This window comes from Parasteatoda tepidariorum, chromosome 4, assembly GCF_043381705.1.
Source record: "Parasteatoda tepidariorum isolate YZ-2023 chromosome 4, CAS_Ptep_4.0, whole genome shotgun sequence".
NCBI lineage: Eukaryota > Metazoa > Arthropoda > Arachnida > Araneae > Theridiidae > Parasteatoda > Parasteatoda tepidariorum.
Genome location: NC_092207.1, coordinates 16643143 through 16653724, shown reverse-complemented (window position 1 = coordinate 16653724; position 10582 = coordinate 16643143). Strand labels below are relative to the sequence as shown.

At 29.5% G+C, this 10582-nt stretch overlaps 1 protein-coding gene across 7 annotated transcripts in view; it reads right to left on the bottom strand.

Moving 5' to 3' along the window:
* Positions 1 to 1032: 1032 nt before the first annotated feature.
* LOC107453438 (dachshund homolog 1-like) overlaps positions 1033 to 10582 on the bottom strand; it is a 243172-nt gene continuing 233622 nt past the window's right edge. For 3 of the 7 annotated variants that reach the window (XM_016070275.3, XM_043040515.2, XM_043040512.2), the window contains one exon: positions 2790 to 3125. In XM_016070275.3, coding sequence (XP_015925761.1) covers positions 3106 to 3125 — 20 coding nt within the window. In that variant the 3' untranslated portion in view covers positions 2790 to 3105. 7 annotated transcript variants of the gene reach the window in all.

Here is a 10582-nt window from a genome sequence, read left to right as displayed (position 1 = left end):
CAGGAGACTTATATGTGATATCATAAGATGATTATGATATCACGTGATTATTGATTACGAATCTTACTTTTTGACTTTTTCAAAATTCAAAGAATTCAGAATAATTTCATTATCTAATTTGGTTTCATATTTTATTTTTAATTTAAGATAATGTCTTGTGATTTAAGAATACAGTGAGTAAATTTAAAAAGCAGTGACAGCAAAGCGATGATATTTGTTTAAAACCCAGCCATCGCTTATTGCCACAACTTCTATTATTTAGGCACTCTAGTTGTATATGGAAAAACGAAACAACGTACGAAGGACAAATTAAAAATTCAGTTGCACACAACTTTTTTACTACTTTCTATACCCACAATAATTAGTATCAAAACTAAGGGGTATTAGTTTTCGACAATGCCAACATTCATCTCTCAAAAGGTACCACGTGACACAACTTAACATGTCTTACAGTAAGGTACAACTTAACATGTCTTATATACTAGCGATTTGGTATTTAATATTTGTAGTGGTAGTTAGTTATGCCACATTACTCTCCTTCCAGAATTTTATCTGTGATAGAATTCGATGAACGGATACCACTAGTTGATTCATGCTTTTTTTTCTTTTTTGTGTGTCATATTTTTACTTCATAGCATTTCGCTCATTATTTTTTCCTTCATTTTTGTGATAACATCATTTCTGTTGTTGTTATTATTCTTAATTTTTGTTTGTTTATTTACTTCACCGTTTTTGTGAGCAGTTTATTTTTAAGCAAATCAACTGTTTAATGTGGATCATCCATCAATGTTGGCAAGTTCATATCACGTCCGGGTCACCAATGAGGAAGATTTAATTATCGACTATGTAATATTCATAGTGGTAGTTACGCCCCAAAACTAATTTTAAAAAAACACATCTTTTATGATGCTTATTGAAGATTGTATCAGCACTTAACTTTTTAACTTGTTCGTCGAAAATTCCCTCTTGGCTACATGAATCACAAGGATAAAAAAATTATCATACTCGTAGACAAAATACACAACACAAAAATCACAGCTGCAAATAACTTTAATGAGATACATTGTTGATATGGGGTGGTAAGCATAACAATACTGTTATTTTTAACACTACAGGATAAAAGAAGTGACAAAAACATTTGAGCATTAACTACAAATATGAACATAAAATGATAACATAAAAACACACGAGGCAGTTGGGTTCTGTGCGGAGCTGTTCACTTTTTCTTGATTTTTTTTTCATTATTTAATTTATGGTTCAAACATATTTTATTCATCTAACAAGTTTAGTGATCCCTTTGTAAAGAGTTAGTGAGATAGTTATTTACAATAATATAATTGCTGCATAATCTTGATACTTATTTACAATAATATAGTAAATGATTATTGTATTCATGTAATGAAATATTGCTGATGAAACAAGAGTAAATGTAGTCTGCTTCAATTTTAGACATAGGTTCTCAATTTAGTTTTAAAGTCATTAGAAATATTACCAACCTATCAGGCTGAACTAGATCATTTAAACTTTGGCAATTCATCAATTGATTGAATCTTCGGTTGCTAATAGTAATAATGTATTATCGACTTTTACTCGGCAACAAATTGATTAATATTGATCAATTGATGAATGATGATTATGTACATTCAAGTGATGCCATCTCAGATATTTATAGATAATTTTTCAGTTGTTATCTTTCATAAGATAAAAATAATTAGATGTATTTTGACAATTTTGGCAATTTAGTGAGTCGTTTACTATCTAATCCAGATTTTACACAAAAATATCTCAGCCAGGTACTTTAACTATCGTAAAAGTTTTTAATATTTAGTAAAAGATTGAAAGGAGCTGGGTTTTTTTTATCAGTATCGTTCAAAAAAATTTAAAAACATTTATTTTCGGAATTTAGGTTTCGAATCAAACTGGGTTTCAAGTTCAAAGCGTAGCTCGAAGTTTTGAAAGAAGTGTACAGAAATATTATCTATAATCTCATCAACGATCTGCTTTTATACATACATAATTTGATAATTGAGTACTAAAGGGGGTAGTAAATAATATTAAATTTTCTCATCGAGATTTTGGAACAGTGATTCTAGGAATCTTGATTCCTATTAATAGTTAGCTTATCATGTGATTGAGTAAGGCTTTTGCATGGCTACTCATAGCAACCATTAAATTAGTTAAGACAAAGAGCAATAATAATTCATTTTTTAACGAACTGATTTTTAATCTGTTTTGTATGAAGAATTCTACAATGAGAATTTTTATTCTGATTTTAATTAAACCATTACAATTTTTAAAAAAAAATATATAGCAAACTAAAAAGTAGATTTTAAAATTATTTTTCTATTTCACACTTTTTAATGGTATTAAATTAGTGCAATTTAAAATATGTATCAAACTGTTTGTCGTCAACAAAATTCTCCATACCATCTCTTCCATCTGGGATCACTAATGCATTGCTACAACAACGGTTGAAATGTGATTACGTCAAACTGGATAGTGATCAAGCAATAATAATAATAATAATAATGATAATAATAATAATAATAACAGTTTCTTTTCACACTAATAATGAGAGGGTAGTCCGGTGAGCAGAATGTTTAACTCCCTAAAAGTGATCTGTCTATCATTGAGAAGCACAACGCAATTAACTTTCCAACAAACGGTAAGTGACCAATCATGGAGTCGTATGTTACAGAATTATTGTGACTCAGTAGATGTCATATTCAGTCAGTGAAGAATAATCATCAATATTATGAAAGCACAAACAGTTTTTTTCGTTACTTTAGTTTATTTTGATTTGGTTCACTACCGTTCTTAATATTTAATCTTTCTCATCCAGAAAGAGTGCTAAGCAGTCCATGTTTTGCACTCATTTCTGTTAACGATATGCACATAATTTTGTTTTTTTATTTTGGAGATGAAAATACAGTTGTTGCGTAGATCATGTTGAGACATTTTTCTACGAACTTAAAGTTTTCTGACATTCTCCATTTTTTTCCTTCTTTAACTTAGTCTGTGGTAACAGATTCCACTGAATGGCACAGTACCGGCACCGGCCACAAGATGATTATGATGATGCTTGCACACGTTTTTTTTTTGTATCTACACAGACATCGGGCAATCTAAAAAGAAAAAGAAAACATTTTTACTTTTTTGGAGCAAATACACGAATATAATTCACTGAAACAATACATTATAGGACAGAAACATTAAAAAAAATTTTAACTTAAGAACGTTTGACGTTTTTTTTTTTTTTTTTTTNAGAACGTTTGACGTTGTTTTTTTTTTTTTAAGTTTCAAACTTTGCCAACTTTTTAATTTAAGTTTTGAATGTAACTGAAATAGAAGTCAATAGTAAATATGGCAAGTGAAGAAAGATTCGAACTCAGTTTTGATGGATTGAGCCAGCATACGATCATACTGATTGCAATGTCGTATTTGCAATTAGAGATATCCCGAACTCAAGATTTGTCACGTTTAATGTGGAATTTTTTTAATGTATTTAATGGGGAGCTGTGGTGGCTCAGGGGATAGAGCATTCACCTTCCATTGAGGTGACCCGGGTTCGAATCCCAGCGATAGCAGGTAGATACGAATTCCGCATACGGCTTACACCGACAACAGTGCTGACGTAGAAATATCCTCAGTGGTAGAAGGATCATGGGTTAGAGTCCCCTTGTCGTCAGACAAAGTGTGGAAGTTTTTCATGGTTTCCCTTTCCATGTAATGCAAATGCGGGTTTGTTCCATCAAAAAGTCCTACACGAAGGCAAATTTCTCCCAATAGTTAACCTAGTACTTCCCTTGTGTTCTGGATCGGTTTAAAAATTACAAGGCTACGAAGTAAAACACCAGTAGTTGTAAGCCCAAAATTTGGTCTATTGTTCAATGACTGTTATAAAATAAAATAAAATATATATTTGTAAGATAGTCAAAATACCTTTGGTAGCTAAATAAAAAAAAATCAAAGTTTAAAATAAAAATAAATAAATACATTGCTAAATTAAGTTTGATAGTACTTCGGAAACTTAATAAGGAGTTTAAACTGGAAATACACTATGAAACAATCGAGACTGTCTCATCTTAATTTGTAAAATAGCTAGTCATGAGAGTTGGAAGAAACTTCATCGTAGTTTGCTTTTGAAACATGGTTCAACAATAAGTCTTACGTTTGTTTCAATATAATTTATAATAAAAGGGATAAAACGTTTGTCGTCAGCTTGATAATATTTCGAAAGCTGAAAGTACAATACTTAAAAGTATATGTTGTGGTCATCTACGTGAAATACTTACCAAAGCATAGTTATTAAAATATCATACTTAAAAGTCAGTGATAGGTTATCTGCTTGGTATTTACCCCAAATATTAGTTGGTAAAGTAAACAATTATCTGCTAATAATCTGAATCCAGTATAGTATCCAGTATAATCTGAAAACAATTATCTGCTGCTGTACTTAGAAAATTTAAATTATTCATCAAAAAATTGCGTGCAGCTAAATATTATTAATTTAAAATAATTATAAAAAAAAGAAGTTTTTTTTCTTTGAGAGAGACAGAGAGTGAGAGCTCGTTTATTTGATGGTATTTTTTTTATCGTAGAAAATTCCAAACCCGCTTATTGCTGTATCAAAAAAAAAAAAATCCTTATACCCATGTTTGGAGAGAATAGCTTATGAGCATGCTTATAAAGAGATCTCTTATGAGCATGCAGCGATGCCAACTTGCTCTGGACAGCGAAAAAATATTTTCGAGTGGTAGTTTATTAATTGTGATTCTTGGTTTAATAAGTTCAATTTATCAGATTTTTATCCACCACTATTTCTAAATAATTTGTAGACTTATATATTCACTACTTTATTATAGCAATGTCATTTTAAACCTTTTAAAAAGTAAGCAAAATTAGTCAAATACTTGCAAATTTTAGTTTATAGTTATTTACCGTTTTCTAAATTATTTTGGCGTGTCCGGAGCAGTTGGCATCTCTGAGCATGCGTAGAAAGAAATCGCTTATGAGTAGTATGTTTCGAAAAAAAAATCGCTTTTTAGCATGCTTTAGAAAGAAGTCACTAATGAGCATGTTAAGAAAGAAATTGCTCATGAGGTTCAAAAAGAAATCTTTTATGAGCATATTTAGAAAGAAATATCTTATGAGCATGTTTAGAAAGAAATCAACGTTGGATGATCTACAGAAAATAATACCTATTATATTTAATCACTATAAATTAAAAAGAAATAGTCATTTTAAAAATATACAGAAAACTATCCAATATATTATAATATCTTTATATTTAATTTATTCTAATACATATCTCATGAATAATCTATCTGAATTAATTTCATAAATATCTTGTAATATTTTTTTATGCTATTGAAATTTTAAAAATTAATGTACCAAAAAGAAACTCCAAATAAATATATTGTGTCCCCACTTTTTTATTCCTCTTCAACCCCCCTTTTCCAGCCTAATTTTAGTACAACACAAACAGAATAATTTGCATTTCATTTTCATCCAATAAAAGCCAAGTCAAGTAGAAATATAATTAAATTATTTTTAAAAGGTCCACTGCTTCGTTAAGAAATAAACTTTCGAGCTTCCCTTAACGATGCTTTTAAACATATGCATCCAATTACAAGTCTGCAAAATTCGATTAAATTAGATGACTTATCCGAAGATACGATTCCATTAAATTATAATCATATATCAGAAATTGTCAATCAACATAGGGTTCTTCAAGAAGATATATTTTTACCTCATTCCTTTTCTTGAAATATGTGAGTTGAAGGGGAGAAGGAACTTTTTAGTTTTCCGGATTCCTTTGGGAAAATTGTTTTCCCGGAAAGGCAAGGATGTTATTAGGAAAATGCCTGAACTAGTCATCTAGTTTCTGTTAATATTATTTAATTTTGAAGAGAAGGCTGCGGTATGGCGCTATGAAAGGATATTTTCGTCAAGAGAGGGAAAATTTTTAAGACTTAAGAGTTTTAGAAAGAGTAAGTCATAAGACTTATGAATTTGATTGCCGATGAATAATGTATGAAAATTTAAAGCTTAACTGGATTCTAGAAAAATTCAAGTCATTAATTCGGCGGAGTTTAAAGAATTTCGGTAAAGCCCAGTTCTATATTTGTAAGTTAATATATTTTTGGAGGAATAATTTTAAAGCAAAATTTTATTTTTATAGAAATTTTTGTTTTAACTATTACTTAATCATTTTCGCTTGTTGAATATTAGAAATATAATTTTCTAAAAGAGGAAAATCATTTTTTTTAAAGAAAATAAAACGAAGTTTAGAACGTAAAGTAATAATTAGAAATATTCAGCTGCTCTGAATCAATCAACAATCCTTATTATCAGTTGAGAGACGACTAGTAATTTCGAAAAGAGAAATTCTAGGTTAAAAACATCGTTACGAGTTTATTTTTGCGGAGAATGACAGAAAAGTAGAGTAATTTTTTTAACATTTAAAAAAAATTAGATTATAAAAGATTTTCATTTTCAAAAAACGGTGACTTTTCTTAATTTTGTCATTTTGACATTCATAATCAGCAAAAGAGAGCTGATTAAAAATGAAAAATAAACTAATAGTTATGAATAACAGTTAAAAACATTCAACTGCTACAAACTTATTTCGTATGACAATGGAACATTTTCGCGAGAAATATTTTCAACGCAAGAAATATTTTCGAACTTGATTATTTATTTTAAATTCCTACTAGTACCAGTACTAAAAGTGCCGGTACTATTTACCGTAAATTCCATTTTTTTCCGAAAATTGAATTTTTTCCATGTTACGGAAAAAATCTGATATACCGTAATTTAAACAGTAATAATTATCATAAAATCACTGAAACACTCTAATTAAATAATTATTGCGATAAAAATTACAGTATAATATTTTACGGTAAAAATGGATTTTACAGATGATGCACCCAAATCGCCTGTACTTTATACCGTAATTTGATCCAAAATTTGTTATTGTGTCAAAACTATTTACAGTGTAAAAACTATCCGAAAATTTTACAGTGTATTAAGTTAGAATGGTTTATACTAATCAAAGTTGTCATATTTAATATTGCCATCATAAATTAAATTACTCTGATGAATCATAATGCATTGTTGTTTAAAGATCAGTAAAGACATAATTATTAAATCAATGATTTTTTCTTTATTGGATCACGAAAAGTGTGATCATTAATAAAAGTGTTTACATCAAGTTTTATTACTTATTAAGCGTCAGGACATAGCGTTGGAACAAGATTACATTTTTAACAGCTACAATTCTATTTCAATCAATTTTCAAATATAGCCATGTCTTTAAAATATATGTCAGGATATGATATGAGCTATAAAAGAGCTATTTCAAAAACGTTAGCTTTTAAACATAGAAAAGTATCCATAGAAAAAGCCTGTAAATCAAGTAAATGCGATGCACATAGAATAGCCCGTGAATCGCTTTCAACAAGAAGGCATGCATGAATAATAGCCTTTTCCGAAAGAGGCGGTATACCTCATTCCCCTAGTGTGTTTTTTTATACATTTTTTTTTCAAAAAAAAGGGGCATACATAAATCGAACGAAACAGGCAAAAACCTTATGTAAACATGAAACATCAAACTTTTCCTGTGTGCCCAAAACTGACATCAACTTCTTTGACATCTCTTTTTTCTGTTGCCATTCACGAAAAGGAAGAACATATATTTTTTATTTAGTCCTTAGATAGGGAAGCACCTCGTACATGTTTGCGCCTATAGCAAGAAAGAATAATAAAAACTGAAAAAACTCACACCGTTTTTGACTCTGATCGCGGCATATATTTATATTGCGTAAAATTGTATGGTGTGATACTGGCTATGGATGTCCATGGTTTTATGTATCCGATAGGAACGGAGAAAAATAGCTTTACATGTATTAAAAAAAGGGGGGGATGAATCAAAACGCTACCTTGCATGTCTTAAAGAGATTTCCTTAAACTTTTTTTTTAGATTCCCTTTGCTCCTTACTGCCCAAAGCAAAGTTTTGAAGAAAAAAAACTAAATAAAAGGTAAAGGTTCGCCTTTTTCAAACGGTGTACCATTGTGGTCCGCCGGAAGTACCCAAAGGGTTCACAGGAAGTAAGAACTTATTACATTCATCACTTGGTGGGGTAATTTGAATATAGGATCTTTTGACTCAAAGCTTGTCACTGGTGAAAAAGTGGACTCCCTCCCTTTTGTATGGGTTCTTTTTTTGTGATAGATTAAAAGCCCCGAGCGACAAGTGATGTAAGGGAGGAATATGCAGTTTCGAATCTTTTCTTTCATTTTATTTTTAAAGTTATTCAATAAAACGCGCTAAATTCTTGGCTAAGTATTTTTTTATTAGAAGATCTAACTTTTCAACGGAAATAAACGAATATTCTTCCATTTTTCATGTACAATAGAAACGCAAACTCAGTTTTTGAAGTATATCAAGATATCAGTTAATTGTAAATTACTTACTATATTAAGTCAAAATTTTGAGTGTGTATATGAAGTTTTAGATATATTTTACAGTATCAAAACATATAGGCAGTGGTTTGTGCAGGTTAATTATGTGAATTTCAATATAACTGACAAAAAATATACCTATTTAAATACAAAAATTCTTTCGAACTTTTAGTTCAAAAATATCACTGAATACTTGGTAAATAATTTAACTTTGAAAAGTTAAAATTCATAATAATATTAGTCAAGTTATTTTAAATCCATTATATTTTAGAGTTATTATTGTAACTATAGATTGTAGTTTGGAATTTTCTTTATGTTATTTCAATAAAAATGAAATATGTTCTTGATCCAGTATTTTCTTATTGGAGAAGTAACTTTGCAGTAAACTATTTTAGAAAAACTTCCGTAAATGACTTAGTACACTTTGTCAGCACTTAGTACGCTATCTTAACAATGTGCATGCTTTGGAATACTTATAGTACAGCAATTGCACAATGGTTAAGTATGTTCAACTCCTCTAAAACTCTAATGTTTAGAAATATTAAGAAATTTTATAGTTCTTAAAATGTATTTACTTTTTAAGCTTTTTTTTTTGTAAATGATAAAAATATCTTGATAAAAGCTAAATATTTGGCTTCTGATATTTTTAGTTCGGGCAAATATTATATATTTATAAATAATATATAAAAAATAATGTATCAAAATTATTTTAAAGAGTAATAATATGTAACAAAGAATTATAATTATTTAAATGTATTATAGGTAACAAATAAAACCTAAAAAGCTTTTGTCAATAAGTGCTTAATAAAGAAAATTAATACAATTTTATTTTTTTAATAAAATATTATAAGAGTTCGATAAAAAACTTTTTTACCAACGAATACATTACTTTTCAAAGATAGAAAGAAATGCATTATTTTTCATTTAAATAAATGAAAAATAAAGCACAGGAACTTAAAAATTTTTGTAGATTTTGTTATCTTATAAATCAATATTTTTATTTTTCTCTTCAGATTATTTTATGAAATTGAAAAAATTATTATTTGTATTCGAAATTAAACATAAGTAGGGTAAGTGTGAAAATCAATCATAAAGTTAAAAAAAAAATGTAGTCTCGCAGTGGACTGATTATAAGGACACCAAGCCAACAACAGTGTGTCTGAGAGCGGGTAGGTAAATACTTTGATCAGACTGCGTAGAAACTGAGAGTGTGCTGTATCGGTTCTCTCTAAACTAATTTCGACCTGTGTGTTCGACTTTGCACTCAGGTCGACTGGCTAGTAAAGCTGGGGAGTCACCCCCTTCATTGAGGATCAAAATTGTGACGACATGTCTTCGAATCCTCCTCTGCGCACTGACTACAGGGCTGACGTAAACTATCCTCAATGGTAGACAGATCATGTGTTAGAGTTCCTTAGCCATCAGGCTAACCATGTGAGATTTTTGTAGTTTAGCTTGCCATTTAACGCAAAAGCCGGTCAGTTTCATCAAAAAAAATTTCTACAAAGGGAAATTTCTCCGAATACTTGATCCAGGAGTTCCCTTGTCTTCTGGATTGGGTTCAAAATTACAAGGTAACGGACTTTAACATTGGTAATCGTAAACTCAAAATTGGGTCGGCTGTTCAACGATGATCATAGATTATAAAATTGAAGCAGTCAATGTTAAAATAGGGTATGTAACATTTTTACGAAAAAAAGTTTTTTTGTTGTTTTGGAAAGTCAATCACCGATTATCTAATACCGAGTAATTTTCTAAACTGCCTAAAGAAGAGATCCCAACAATTTGGAAGCAATTAAAACAATCTTTCTACCTTTTGCACAGTTTTTTTTCTGGTTTTTCTCGAAAGTGCAAAAGTGTAACATTCCCCCTTTTAACATTGACTGCTCCAATTATGAAATAGCTCATTGTGCAGCTCTAGTGCGACGTAAATAAAGTACTACTTCGATAATAAAAAATGTGTATTTTTTTAATAATTTCTAAAATTTCTCAAAATCATCACAGTAATTGAAACGTTTAAAAATTTTAATTCAAAACAAGGATTTCATTTATTTAATTTGTATTAATTTCCACAATCTGAAATAGTCGTGTTTTTATGTAACTTATAGGAGGAGC